The 15,336-nt window shown below is 36.8% G+C and overlaps 1 protein-coding gene across 12 annotated transcripts in view; it reads right to left on the reverse strand.

The window, feature by feature from the left end:
• The window catches only part of Usp9x (ubiquitin specific peptidase 9, X-linked), a 138,148-nt gene that overhangs the window by 18,857 nt on the left and 103,955 nt on the right, over nucleotides 1–15,336 (reverse strand). For all 12 annotated transcript variants that reach the window (NM_001135923.2, XM_039099861.2, XM_063280116.1 and 9 more), the window contains 8 exons: nucleotides 13,468–13,634; nucleotides 11,295–11,403; nucleotides 10,952–11,098; nucleotides 10,031–10,177; nucleotides 8,980–9,202; nucleotides 6,610–6,830; nucleotides 3,528–3,718; nucleotides 355–528 (listed from right to left, as the gene is read on the reverse strand). In NM_001135923.2, the coding sequence (NP_001129395.1) occupies nucleotides 355–528; nucleotides 3,528–3,718; nucleotides 6,610–6,830; nucleotides 8,980–9,202; nucleotides 10,031–10,177; nucleotides 10,952–11,098; nucleotides 11,295–11,403; nucleotides 13,468–13,634 (1,379 nt within the window). The remainder of the gene's footprint in view (nucleotides 1–354; nucleotides 529–3,527; nucleotides 3,719–6,609; nucleotides 6,831–8,979; nucleotides 9,203–10,030; nucleotides 10,178–10,951; nucleotides 11,099–11,294; nucleotides 11,404–13,467; nucleotides 13,635–15,336) is intronic.

A 15,336-nucleotide genomic window follows, 5' to 3' on the forward strand; every position in this document is an offset into this window, starting at 1 on the left:
GCTGATACTGTTTAAAGTGATTATTTCATTTAAAAAATTAACACCTGTAGTCTATCATCCTCTAAACTCAGTGTATCTATATTATCTAAATTCTAAGATAAAGGCAAACTTGTAACATCTCTAGTCATTATATAAATTGTCATCTTAGTTCCTTACGAAAATATGAAATAGTAAGACATTAAAAGCACCAAAAAGAATCAAGTTACTTAACAAAACATCCCATAGTACTCAGATATTCACAGTACTTATTCAGTTAAAGAAGATTAATAGTGGTGTATTCCATTTTCATATTAGCACTAGTAAGAATTTTATTCTTATTAGCATATAACAGTAATATTATATATTAGCACTTACCTATGTGGGCAGCCTTGACAAATTTTCTGATCAGCGAAGGAACCTCCCAAGACTTTACTTAGCATAGCTGGATGCCCTAAGGCTTTTAAAGCTTCATCTAAACTATCCACCAATGAATTAAAGAACTCTAAAGCATCATGTTGTTCACGAAGATTAACAGGCTCACCCCAAAGCCTGAGAAATGAATGGAATATAACATGTAACATGTGACAATCACAATACATTTTGTTTTTTACCATTGTGGGTAAGGCAATTACAATGACAGCATATTGAAAAGACTACATGAGCAAGTAGGAAACACAAAAAGGCTAGCACTTTATGTTCAGAGTATTGAAGGGGACAGTGAGACCTGTAGTGAAAGCGGTAATAAAGTGGCAAAGCAATGCCATAGAACTAATGGTCTGGTCGATAGACAGCATAGCTCTGTAAGACAGGTGGTTGCTTCAGATGGTGTGACACATGAATTTTGAGCCCAGCTGTAGATGTCATTAAAATGAGATGGTCAATCTTACATGGATGCTTTCACTAAGCATTTTGCCAAATTTTGGATTACAGACAAAAAGAATGTGTATGCTTACTTTCATTAAGCTTATTTTTCTAAGTGAAAAAAAGAAAGGCTTGATTCTATAGTTAATCTCTTTTCAGTGATTTGAGGACTTAAGTTAGACAAACTAATTCCAAAACTATCATTCATACATATGTATATAACACGAAATGAGAACAGCCATTGCTTCAGTTCAGGTTCTGACAGAATCTACATGTGACCTTGTATTCATAGAATAATACACACAAAGGACCTAAGTGCATTCTTTCTAAGCAAGCGATTATGACAAATGTATTTTATATATGACACAGTACTACTCAATAAATATTTCTTGTACGTAGCAAATAATATTACATATTTTAGACAAAAAAGCCAGTGAAATGTAAATAAGAAATATCAAAAAAAAAAAAAAAAACAAAACCCTAAAACCCAGACCTATCAGTTGTTACATTATTGGAAATAACAATTCGCCATACTTTAAAACATGTATGCCCCTTACAACAGAGACATCTGTTAAGACACCAAGGTTCCAGTTCTTATCATGAACAGATGCTCATGTATGTGAAATTAGATGCCAACATCATTATTAATGTGCTTTTCTCACTCTCCTCAAAGCTTAATTTGAATATAATCACAAAGAACCAATCCTACAAACCTAATCTTGAGGTTCACTAGTAGTACATGGAGCAAAAAACACCAAGGTTTCAAATCTTAAAAACTGCTCTAAATTAACTTGTTCTCTTGATAGATTAACAGCTAGAAGAATTTCATTATATAAGCTAAGTAATATGATTGCTGCCACCATCAGAGAAGAGGCAGAAAAATGCCATGTACCAGCTCCTCGTGGCGGTAAAACTGTAGCCTTGCCTATCTCCTGCTCAAAGCCAAAAATAGCATGCTAATCTGATCAAGCCTCTGGATCTGACCGGGCACCTTAAAGAACTTGCAGGGGAAAAAGTGAAAATAATTTACGGTATATGGTCCTCACATGTCTTCTGATTTGGGGAAAATTATTTGAGATGAGAAAGTTCAAATGCTGACTATATGCAATATTAAGGGAACTTTAAAAAGCATAGTAATAGATTATGTTTTAAAACAAAAAAATACACAATAAAGTATTTATAGGTGAAACTCTGTTATCTGTGATTTGTCTCAAAATAACCTGGAAAGAAGTAGGAAGGAATATATGTTCCTATGATATACCCCTATGATTCTACTGTATATGCATCAGATATTTTCACAATCAAGGTAGCTATGCCTTAAGAGACTAAAGGAAGCTAGAGACTGCAGAAGATCTGGTTCATTTCCCAGCATCCACATAGCGGCTAGGAACCATTTGTAATGCCAGTTCTAGAAGATCTAACACCCTCTTCTGGCCTCCAATGGCACCAGGCATCAATATGGTACATAGTCATACATATAGGCAAAAAAATCCATATGAATAATTTTTTGGCTGGACATGATGGTGTATGCCTTTAACTCCAACATTCTGGAAGCAGAGGCAGAAGGACATCTATGAGTTTAAGGGTAGTATAGTCTACAAAGCCAAGTTCCAGGACAGCCAGGACTACAAAGAGCCGTGGTTCTCAACCTATGGGTTGTGACCTCTTTGGAAACCTTTATCTTCAAAAATATTTATAATTTATAACAATAGCAAAATTATAGTTATGAAGTAGCAATGAAAATGATTTTATGGTTGGGGGGTTACCACAACATCAGGAACCTTATATAAGGGTTGCAGCATTAGAGAGGCTGAGAACCACTAGAGACCCTGTGTCACAAGAAAAATCAAAATAAACAAAAATCAAATGTAGTGGTTTAAATGAGAATGAACCCCCATACACTCATTCATATATTTGCACGCTTAGTCCCTAGTTGATCAACTGTTTAAAGAATTAGGTACAATGGTTCTCAACCTGTGGATCATGACCCCCACAGGTTATAGATCAGATATTTATAATTTATAATAGCAAGATTATAGTAATGAAGCATTAATGAAAATAATCTCCTGGCTGGAGTCACAACATGAGGAACTGTAATAAAGGGCTGCAACATTAGGAAGGTTGAAAAAAAAAAAAACAGTGAATTTAGAGATGTGCCCTTGTTGAAGGTATGCAGCTAGGTGGGCTTGAGGTTTCAGAAGCTACACTAGGATCAGTATATTTCTCTGCCTGCTGCCTATGGATTAGGATGTAGAGCTCTCAACTACCACTCCAGCACTATGCCTGTCAGCTTCCTACTGTGATGGAAATGGACTGATCCTTTGAAACTGTAAGCAAGCCACTTTTATAAGAGTTGCTTGGTCAAGGTGTCTTCTCACAGCAATAGAACAGTAACTAAGTCATCAAAAAAGAAAGCGACTAAAGAATGCTATCCCTACATGTATCAAAGTATCACACACTATACTATAAATCTATTTAATTTTTAACATGTCAAAAATTAACAAAACACAAAAATTGTCCTTCACTATGGATTTTTTCATGGTCAAAACAAAGAAGAAAATCTAAGGGTAGTTAGAGGATTACTATTGCTTAAAAAACTGAACATAAAGGTTTCTTAAGATATGTATTTTAGGAATATGAGCTATTTTTCAAGTGATGTGTTTTATTACTGTCCATCCATACTTTACCTGAACTGTTTCCAAAATCCTCTGGGCACATAGTACTGTAGTCGAGAAGCAGCTAAATGGCCAAAGATAACTTGAAGGTGTCTTAGAACACCAATATTGTACTCTTTTCTATCTTCTGTTTTACTCAGTGGTGGTTTGTCTTCAAATTGTTGAGGATATCCAAACACATCATCCCTGGGATCAACATTGCTCTAGACACCAGAAAGGTATTATGAATGAGCTAATCAGAAGTTTAATAAAATATGTTGAGATAAATTCCAGTTAGTGAAAATACACTTTTACTTTAGTTCTAAGCACTTAATTTTCAAAAGGTGTACACATTTAATACATAGTCTTAGTGTTTGTTCTTGCCATTTCACATAAGTGGGAATATAGACATTAATAGTTATAAAAGAATGAGGGGTTGGGGATTTAGCTCAGTGGTAGAGCGCTTACCTAGGAAGCGCAAGGCCCTGGGTTCGGTCCCCAGCTCCGAAAAAAAGAACCAAAAAAAAAAAAAAAAAAAAAAAAAAAGAATGAAGCTGGGCCCTCCTTAATGTTACATAGAGAGAAAAAAACCCAACTCAACCTGTACCAAAGTCCTAAAAGTTAGAGCTATAAAACAATAAAACCAAACTTGAAGGCAAAATCTTCAAGAAATTGTAGCCTGTAACGATTTCTTACTATATCGAAGGCAAATGAACAATACATGGCAAATTGGATCTCAAGAAAATGGAAAAACTTTTGTGTAAATATACTGCCAAGAGAGGCAATGAATTCAGTGTGGGACGAAAATGGAAAATCACTTATCTGACAAGGAAGTAGAATCCTGAATAGACCGAGGACTCCTTAAACCCACAATTCAATTTTTAACATACAAAAAGCTGGCAAGTCTTTAATCCTAGCACTCAGAAGGGACACCTCTGTGAGTACAAGGCCAATCTGTTCTACACAACAAGTTGCAGGCCAGCCAGAACTATATAGAGAGACACTGCTTTGAAAAAAAATAGCAGAAAGATTTAACAAGTTTTTGTTCAAAGATGTTCTACTTTAAACTCAACTAGAACACCTACTATGCTAAGAACTAAAAGCAGGGTCTAAGAGATTTCTGTATATTCATGTTCATGGCAGCAATACTCATAGTAGCTAAACCAAGGAACCAATCCAAGTGTCTGCTACAGATGAAAAGGATAAACAAAATAAGCTACATATAAGAAGGACGCTCACAAGTTCCAGGTGTGTCTACTTTATTTTCAAAAAAGGCAAATGTAGTCAATCACAAAGAGCAAATGCTGTATGTTTGACTTAGGTCAAATTCATAGATAAAAGGCTTGTCAAAGGTGGTTGTCAAGTTTGGGAGGAGTTATTTAGTGGGCAGAGTTAAAGGTATGCAACAGTAAGTGCACTTTATAGTATTTAGCTGTATAAGAAAACATAGTTTAAGATCAGGTGCATTTTAAGGCCTTGGAAAATAAGTAGTAAAGCTGAGCATTACAGCATGTGCCTTGAGTCCCAGCCACTAGGGCCAGCACAGAAGGTAGTGGGCAACCTGGGAAACATAGCCAGAATCTTAAGTTAAACAAAAACAAATAGTGGTAGAAGGAAGAACATAAAAATTACCAAGGCTCAAAATTTTGAGGGCCACAGAGGAAAATTTATAGTTCAGTGGAAATCTCGTATTTGAAACCTTTAATACAGGAATAAAGCCCCCCTTCCCCTCCATGAAGCTTTGGTAGAAAGTAAAAATACTCAGTCCCCAATCCCTGGATTATTTAAGTCCAGTAGGTCTGGGGAAGAGTTGTTTTAGAAGCTCCAGAAGTGGTAAGCTGTTTCTTCAGAACAAATCCAATTTTACTGAATGAAGGGAAGAAAAGAAGTATCTAAAACATTTATGACAATAAGAATACAACTCATGGGATTCATCTAACACTACAAACAGGAATAAATAAAACAATAAATTCACATATACGCACACACAGTATGGGTACAAACAAGAGCCAACCTCAGTACTGCTCCATTCTTTTTTGAAAGTCACAGGGTTATCAACCTTTCCTGTTGCGACCACTTACATTTTTCCATTGCTTTATTTTGTTTTGGCTACTTTTCAAGAAACTTAAACTTTTGTCACAGGATCATGTAAACAGTATTTGAAGTATGTCAGAGTTTAGTTTTTAAGTAGGAAGACTTGGGGGAAAATATAAACATGTACAAAAGGGAGCAAGCACAGATGAAAGTGAAAAATACAGCTTAGTGTGGTGGTATACGCCATAATCCTACCACCATAGAAACTGAAGCTGGAGACCTTTAGAGGCCAGCTTGGACACCACAGCAAGACTATCTCAAAACAACAACAACAACAACAACAACAACAACAACAACAACAACAACAAAAAACCCCAAAAAACAACAAACAAATAAAAAAACAAAAACCAAAACAAAACATGGAAATAAAAAATTGGGCGGTGGTGGGGTGGGGTGGGGAAAGTGTAGCCTAAGACAATTCTTTGTCCTGTGTGGCTCGGAAAAGCCAAAAGGTTGGCTATCTCCATTTAAACTAGTCAAATTTCAATTTCTATCAAACACTCCTTTAAAAAAGATGGATACTTTGTAACTGCTGTAATGGAGACAACACTGTACTAAGAGGTAGCACGTGGCAGAGGCTGTGCCAACATTCAAACATACTTTTGACAGTCTAAGGAAGGAAACCACAATACGATTAAATCTTCATATCCACTAACAACATCTATGGGTTCACAAAGGTAAACTGATTCTGTACCAAATATGTCCAGACTTTTAAAATCATTACTTTTTATGTAATTCAACTATACAACATTAACAACATGGGGCATTATATGTAATCCTCAGATAACCTAAAGTGTGCAAAAAGATTTGTGTAGGTTCCATTCAGACTACCTGTATATTGGCAAATTTTGACATTTTGGGATGGGGATTTTTTGAAGGGAATCCTGGACCAGGAAGCTTTTGGGAGGGAATTCTGTGGAAACTGATTGGTGACTGTACTTATCCCCTCCATATCCAATGAGAGAATGGTATCTGTTATCAGAATTTCACACAGAGAACAGAAGTAATAAAAGAAATTTACCTCATTGTCCTGCTTCTCATCCCCAGACATATCATCATCTACATCACTACCTGTGCCTTCAATTGCAAGAATACCGTTCCTGATAGAGGGAATCATATAGAGTTGCTGAATCACAGAATTCATGTAACAAGTAGCACCAGCATTTTTCAGCCCCACAAATCCTTTTGGTGGACGGGGTCCAACAGGTGGCAGGTATTCCCACTCAGTAAGTGCCTCACAAGCTGAAAAAAAAAAGAGTAGTTTTACAGCACAAGCAGAGATGAATGATTTTGTGCTTTTTAAGCTCTTTTAAGCTGACAAAACAGAAACACTACTACGTAAGCAGTCATACATAGGAGGCAGGGCTCTGGCTTGGCATTTCTTCATAATAAATACATTTAAGGCAGCAACCCACACCACTGCAGGCTCCTTCACCTACCAATCTATGATCCTATTTGCATGCTTATAAGACAGTGTCTCATATAGCCAGGCTAGCCTGGAACTATCAATGTAACTCTGGATGCTATTCAACTTAAGTTCTTCCTGTTTTTATAATCCTCCCAGTGCTGGGATCATAGTATGTAACACCATGCCTAGTTTATGGAATACTGGTTATCAAAGCCACTGCTTTGTGTAGGTCAAGTATGTATTCTATCAACTGAGCCACATGCCAACTCCCACTAACCCCATTATTTCTAATCTGGTGTTGCTTTTATGGCAGTTTCTTAATATATTCACATGAGATGGCATACAGCTAGCCTTTCCTTGTTAGGTTTGGTGTTATTTGTACTATTCAGTCATTATTTTTTTGGAAAAGTAATTTTATTTATATGTATGTTTGTATATACATGTATGAACAGTTCTGTACCTAGCATAAAGTTAGAAACAATATAAATATTTTCTAGAGGGCCAGCTAAATGAATGACAGTATATTGAAGTGAAAAGTTTATAGCTAATAGATGAGTAGGTAAAAACCACTTGTTTTGAACAAGGAATAATGACAGCAATATCAAGTAGAAAGCAAAGCAAAGAATAGCAGGGGCATTGACAGATGGGGTTCAGCAGTTGAGAGTATTGGCTGTTCTTTCAGAGGACCTGAATATACAGAGAAGATGACAAGAAACATAGGAGGGGTAACAATTATGACTATCAAAAGAGCCAAGGGAGGGGCTGGGGATTTAGCTCAGTGATAGAGCGCTTACCTAGGAAGCGCAAGGCCCTGGGTTCGGTCCCCAGCTCCGAAAAAAAAAAGAACAAAAAAAAAAAAAAAAAAAAAAAAGAGCCAAGGGAACAGATAGGTAAAATGTACTGTTTTAGTGTATACTCTCTTTAGTACTTGTTTGCTTTACTTTTCTTTTCTTTTCTTTTGTTTTATGATGAAGCCTTGGTATGAAGACCTGGCTGTCCTAATTTGCTTGGAGATCAAGTGCTCTTTTAAGGATATGTATTCTGGGCATTTAACTTTACTCCTAGTCTGTGGCACTGCTTGGGTAAGTTTAGGAAGGTGTGGCCTTTTAGAGAAGTTTGTTACTCGGGGCAGGCTCTCAGGCTTTAAAAGTTATATGCCATTTCCAGTTTATTCTGCTTCCTGCTTGCAGCTCCCGGTTGTCAGTGGTACTGCTCCTGCCATGCCTACCTGCTGCCATGCTTCCTTGCTGAGATAGTGAAAGACTTTAAATATCTCTGAAAATAAACCCTTCCTTCTGTAAGTTGGCTTGCTTACTGTGGTTTATCACAGTAATAGAAAACTAACTGATAGAAACAGGTTAGCTTCAAACTCACAGCAACCTTTCAAGGTAGTAGGATTATAGGTGTGTACTGACATACCCGATTTATACTTAAATACCACCTCTGCCCTGAGACAGGGTTTCTCTGAATAGCCTTGTCTGTCCTAGAACTCACTCTGTAGACCAAGCTGGACTCAAATTCAGAGATTCGCCTGCCTCTGACCTCCTCAGTGTTGGGATTACAGGAGTGAGCCATGCTCTCCCAACCTCCAATTTTTTAACATGTAAAATTATTTCACTCAAAAGAAAAACTTCATTAAGCTAAATAAATTTTCACCTCACTACATTTAAACTTGCTGGAACGTAGTGAGAACTTTAAGAAAAAGTAGAGGCATTTCTCCGTGAGGGACGGAAAGATTTTCTGAGTCAAGAGATTATTTTAGGCTGTGGTTGCATTTATGACTACAATAGAGATAGGCTTTATTTCTGATTTGAAAGATAACATTTAATTTACCAAATACTTGTACAACCACTTATGTTCTCATATCTATTTGCTAAAAATCCTAGACTAGTTACTACCAAAACTATGACTTAAAGACATTTATAAGAAGACCAAACGATTTAAAACACAATCATTACCACAACCATGTTTTAAAGTACTTACTAGTTATTGCTGTACCAATGTAATACATTTCAGTCAAAGAATCTACTATCTGTTTGAGGTTCCTTACACAGCCAACAGCTAATGCTACAAGTAACTCAAAACCAGCATTAATTGTGGCTGGTGAACCACAGACAGGAATGGCCTGCTCAGCAGGGAGTTCTCCATTTCTCATATACTGGAGGTAAACATTGGATGCAGGAAAGATGAAATCGTCGATTAATTCCTAAACAGTTCAAAGAAAGGATTAATTATTAGCAATGACATATTCTAGAAAGAGGAATATTTGTCTTAGAATTTGACTTAAGCCTTATTATCACAGAAAATTTATGTGGGTTTTCTAGTAAAAATATTCTACTTTTACCTATTTACTAGACACTTAATTTGTTTTTTAAAGGAATAAAGTCATAATTAATTTATATTTTACATTTACTTTTATTGATACAGGAGTCTATGTAGCCCTGGCTGTCCTTGAACTCAAGAGACCCTTGTGCTTAGATCTATTTTACATTTACTTTAAAAAAATCAAATGGATACCTATAGAAGCCAATTTTGAATACAATTATATCAAAATGACAAATTTTTGTCTGAATTACCAGGTTAAAAAAATTCATCAAGAATTGATATATACGGGGGTTGGGGATTTAGCTCAGACACAGACTGCCAGGTATTCAGGAGTCAGAGGTAGGCAGATCTCTGTAAATTACAGGACAGTCCAAACTACAGAGACTCTGTCTTAAAAAAAGAAAACAAAATAAAAAAACTAAAACAGGCTTGATTCATTTAAATATCCTTAGGAACAGCTCAGATTTTTCAGAATAGAAAAATTAAGTAGCACTTTACACTTACATTTTATATGCATATAATATCTATAAACATGCCATGGTGCTTTATATATTATCTAAACAAATATTGTAACCTTGGTAAAGATTCTTAAGAGGCAGGTTTTATAAAAGGTCAAAGTAACACACCACAGACCTAGTGCTATCAATCATATTAAACAACACGTACAAGGAAAGGATATGTAGTTTAGAATCAAGAACACAGAACTTACTTTAATGAGATTAGCACCCCCCTTTTCACAACCAATATGAAACTTTTTCTCAGGGGTCTGAAAAGCCAGTAGCTCCTTTGTAACCCCAAGGTGTCCTTCTAAGATTGTCTCTTCAACGCCTGTTTCACCTGTTCTTTTAACATCATCCTGCCAAAGAGAAAAAAAAAAAAAAAAACAAATGTTTAACTTATGGAATGGAGGAATCGGAACAAGAAAGAGGTGGAATCTTGCTGGAGGAAATAGATTAGCTACTAGAAAGGTATGTTTGTTGGTTTTGAATTTTGGACTCACTTCCTGTTCTTCCTTTCTGGCTTCATCAGTTTCAACGTTAATGGCCAGCTTCCTGCTTCTACTGCCTTACCTTTCTTGATATGGTGGACTCTTAAACCCTATCCCCTCTCCCTTGTTTTTGTTGGGATGTAGTATCACAGAAACAGAAAAGTAATCAATATAACTATAGATTTCCTCAGAAATAAATTTTCATGTGGCCTTGAAAAGACTTATGATCAAAATTAGTGTATTTGACTACTTTTTTGGTGACAGCAGGGAGGGGCAGTATTTTCTTTAATATGACAACTTGATGAAAGGCAGAAAAGCTGAACCTCAGTATGACAACTGCTCCCACCCCACTGACAAAGTCTCAGTATGTGGCCTTAAATTCACAGAAATCTGCTTGCTTCTGCCTCCCAAGTACTGGGCTTAAAAAACCATGTGGTACTATGCTTACCGTGTATTCTAAACCTTAAACACACATTTTCTGTAAGTAGTAATGCATGCATTCTATAAAGTACAACTCAACAATGTGATGTATGTTCTTTGGTCCCCTTTAACTTTGAAGCTTAAAATGTTCTGAATTATGAACCATTTATAAATGAATCACCATTTCTTAATGATATAAACAAAGTATTAACTGCAACTTACCCTAATTCTTTTAAGCCAATCAATTTCATTATTTAGAAGAACTTCAGCATTGGGTACATTAATGTTACTGTTGTAAGCGTAATTAAGAAGATGCCTTAAAAGAGTAAAGTAGTCGCCTGAATGTTTAGCCCTCTCTCTGGCTGTGCTCTGAAAATGATAAAATACAGTATAATGAATCAATATGTTCATGCTTTGAAGTCCCCTTGTAAAAACCCCGAGTTAACTAATGTTTTATTAATTATAGATTGCCCTGACTGATTCATGCTAAACCTACAAATTCCAGAATATCCTTCCTTGTTGAAGGAGTAAGTTATACTGTTAAACATATTTTTAAGTCTCTTACCCCCAAAACAGTAAAGAGTAGAGTAATGAAGAAAAGTAGAGGCCTGTGTCCCATGCAACATCTGGTGCACATTAAGAAGAATTGTTCCTGTGCTACTTGACGGACAGTTCTGAAATGGAAATGAATTATGTTTAATATATTGTTTTCTCTTGGGGAGGGGATGATACATTAGGAACACAAACTAACATCCACTTAAACACTCATGAAAAGCATACATGTAGATGCATTTACCACTGCATGTTTAGTGACCTCATACTGTCCCTGAAGAGTTTGAGGGATGCATTCTAACCCTTTTCTGAAGAGGATAAAAACTGTAATAGATATCAACATGCCCTATATCGAACCTTAAAACCAGTCCCCTTCCATAGAACTTTTATCCAGTTGTGCCTTAGAGGAGGGGCCAGTGGGGATTATGTTATCACAGAACGCATTCTGCTGCACCTCTTCCTTATCCAGTGGCATTGATTCCAAAAGCATGACCCCCAGATGAGCAACATCGGCATTAACTGGTAACTTCATAGAGATGCCAATTTTCGGGGCTGGAGAGATGGCTCAGCGGTTAAGAGCACCCGACTGCTCTTCCAGAGGTTCTGAGTTCAATTCCCAGCAACCACATGGTGGCTCACAACCATCTGTAATGGGATCTGATGCCCTCTTCTGGTGTGCATGAAGGCAGCTACAGCGTACTTATATATAATAAATGAATAAATTAAAAAAAAAGAAATGCCAATTTTCAGATCCGAAGAGAAATGCTAGTAGTAGGCCTGACCAAGAATGTGTTAACAAATCTTTCAGATGATTCTGATAGTCTCTAAAGGTAGAAAACTACTGTGTTTATAATAAAATAGTTCCTTGAAGATGACTCATGATTAAATAGAACTAGAATGATTCACCCTACTTTTTTCAATGTACACAGCTGTCTAACTATGGTACAATTTTCTTAAAAAGGTAGCAAGTTTCCCCTCTTTTGTATGTGTTTGGATCTCATGAAAAAGGGTTTCTTTTCTTCCCCCAACCTCCACAGCCCTCTGGTTCCTCTGTGTAGCCCTGGCTATCCTAGAACTCACTCTGTAGAACAGGCTGGGCTCGAACTTAAGAGATATGCCTGCCACTGCCTCCCCCCCTTCCGCAGTGCTGGAATTAAAGGGATGCTACTACTACCCAGATGAAAAAGAGTTTCTTAACAGGCTAGACTGGCTATTTTCAAGGAAATCACTCAAGGTTCTTTTCTGATCACTACACATTTCTCACTTGATGCTCCACTGGATCATGTTAGTTGCTAGGACTAGGCAAGTTGTATCCAAGCCATTAATGACATCAATTAGATTTTGTGGTGGTTTTTTATTTTTCAAGACAGGGTTTCTTTGTGAAACCTTGGGTATCCTAGAACTAGCTCTGTTAAAAGAGACTGGCCTTGAACTCACAGAAATCTGTTTACCTCTACCTCCTGCCTGCCCAGTGCTAGTACTACAGGTGTATTGGGATTAGAGGTCTGTATGGTGGTGGTGCTGCAACCACCAACAGGCTGTGCTTGTTTTTTTTTTTTTTTTTTTTTTTTTTTGCTTGTTTGTTTTGTTGTTGTTGTTACTTTGGTTTTGTTTTGAGACACGGCCTTGCTATGTTGCACTGGTTGTCTTGAAACAGAAGAGCAGCCTAGCCACAAACCTAGAGGTCCCTTTGTTCTCTGCCTGCAAAGTGCTGAGATTAAAGATGTGTGCCGTCATGTCTTGCCTAGTTAATTTTATAATTACATGTGAAGATCAGCATCAGACCGCGATAAAAGGATGTAAACCAATCTACAGATTTGAATTGCCTTAAATCCAAATTACTTGCATAAAATCAGCTTGAAACATTAGTAATACTGATTAAATGTTCTTAAAATGAAAAAATGATAGATTATAATTAACCGATCTTTTATGCTTAAATTCCTATGGTAACCCATAAAATTTCACATTAAAGTTGGCAGAGAAATACAAGACAGGAGGCCAATATCCTACCCAATTTTGCTGACTAAAATTAAACAAATTTAGGTTAGGTTAAATAGTAAGTAAAAATTTCCTCAACATTAATGTACCATGGAGAGTATTTGGTTTCTATAATACCTGTATCAACATAAATTTGATTCTACTTTACAAACATAAGATCAAGTTTCTTAAATAAAAAATAAACTTACTTGCTGTGACAGTGTAACAGTAAGTCAATAATAAATGTCTGCCAAGCCTTTTCTTTACTTAGAGCATCTAAGGCTGTTGGAATCAGGGCGAAACACAGTGTCATCACTTCCAATGCCTCACAGCAAACCTGTTCATCTTCAAGGTCTGGCTCATTGCCTGCATTGGTCTGTAAAATAATTGGGAACAAATTATTTAAAGAAGCTTTTAAAGAAAAACCATATGTAATATGAAAGTATAAGGGAAAACACCTTGTTGGGGAACAGAGAGAACAAGAAAAGGGAGGAGGAATTACACAAGATGGATGAAGCAAAGAAGTGCAGGCCGACAGGAGCCGGATGTAGATCGCTCCTGAGAGACACAGCCAGAATACAGCAAATACAGAGGTGAATGCCAGCAGCAAACCACTGAACTGAGAATAGGACCCCCGTTGAAGGAATCAGAGAAAGAACTGGAAGAGCTTGAAGGGGCTCGAGACCCCATATGTACAACAATGCCAAGCAACCAGAGCTTCCAGGGACTAAGCCACTACCTAAAGACTATACATGGACTGACCCTGGACTCTGACCTCATAGGTAGCAATGAATATCCTAGTAAGAGCACCAGTGGAAGGGGAAGCCCTGGGTCCTGCTAAGACTGAACCCCCAGTGAACTAGACTATGGGGGGAGGGCGGCAATGGGGGGAGGGTTGGGAGGGGAACACCCATAAGGAAGGGGAGGGGGGAGGGGGATGTTTGCCCGGAAACCGGGAAAGGGAATAACACTTGAAATGTATATAAGAAATACTCAAGTTAATAAAAAAAAATAAAAAAGAAAAGGGAGGAGGAAGGGAAGGAAAACAACAAAAACTAATGTTTGAAAAGTGCAATGAATAATCTAAATCCTTTGTAAGTTAATTTAGAAAGTGCTTAAAAGAAAATTCTATGTAACTTCAAAGCTTAGCGCTTAAAATTTACCTACCATTAAACTACATATTCCCTCTCTCTACTTATTTCTTGAGGTCTTTAGAAATAGTTTGGAAACTATAATAGAAAACTAAGTCTAATGCCAATATTTTGCTATGATCCAAAAGGGGTTGGACATATACTGAACATATATATCATTGAGCACTTTGTAGTTAAGAAGCTCCTAGAGACCTTCTGAGTTGTACACGTCTGAACCAACAACCAATCATTCCTTCTTTGTGAACCACTCTAGCACAATAGGTAGGTATATTATTGTGCTATTTAATTAAAAAAAATCCAGTCTTTTTGAACAAGTGTTCAGTAAGGCTTAAACACTTTTTCCTAACTCCAAATATGCTGTGACTTTAATGTGACTGAAATGGGCTTTCATTCATTTTGCCAAATGAATATACCAAGGAGACACTATACCAAACAGATTCTACAGGAACACCAAAATAGCAGGAAGGACAAAGTATTCAATATAAAGAGGGCACTATACTGAGCAAGAAGTCCTTATTACTCAAGTTTTTCTTAAGAATGGAGAAGTGTGAGCTGGAGAGTTGACTCAGTAGTTAAGAGCTCTTGTTCTTACAGAGGAATCAGGTTCAATACATAGCACTTGTATGGTGGCTTTCAACTGCCAGGGGATCCAATCCCCTCTTCTGACCTCTGAGGGCACTAGACATTCATGGCACACATGTACACATATAGGTAAAACACTTATACACATAAAAAAATAACAAAGCAAAACTAAAAACAAAACAAAACAACAACAAACCTGTAAGAATGAAACAGTGTCTAAGGGGTAGGTACACATGACAGAACCTTAACTTACACAGGACTGAAAGGTAAAGGAAAATGCAAATTCTTTGAGACGGTCTGACTTCACTGAAATGTAAAAATCTCACTTTTATTCTAAAGTAGCCT

This window comes from Rattus norvegicus, chromosome X (assembly GCF_036323735.1).
Source record: "Rattus norvegicus strain BN/NHsdMcwi chromosome X, GRCr8, whole genome shotgun sequence".
NCBI classification, from domain to species: Eukaryota; Metazoa; Chordata; class Mammalia; order Rodentia; family Muridae; genus Rattus; species Rattus norvegicus.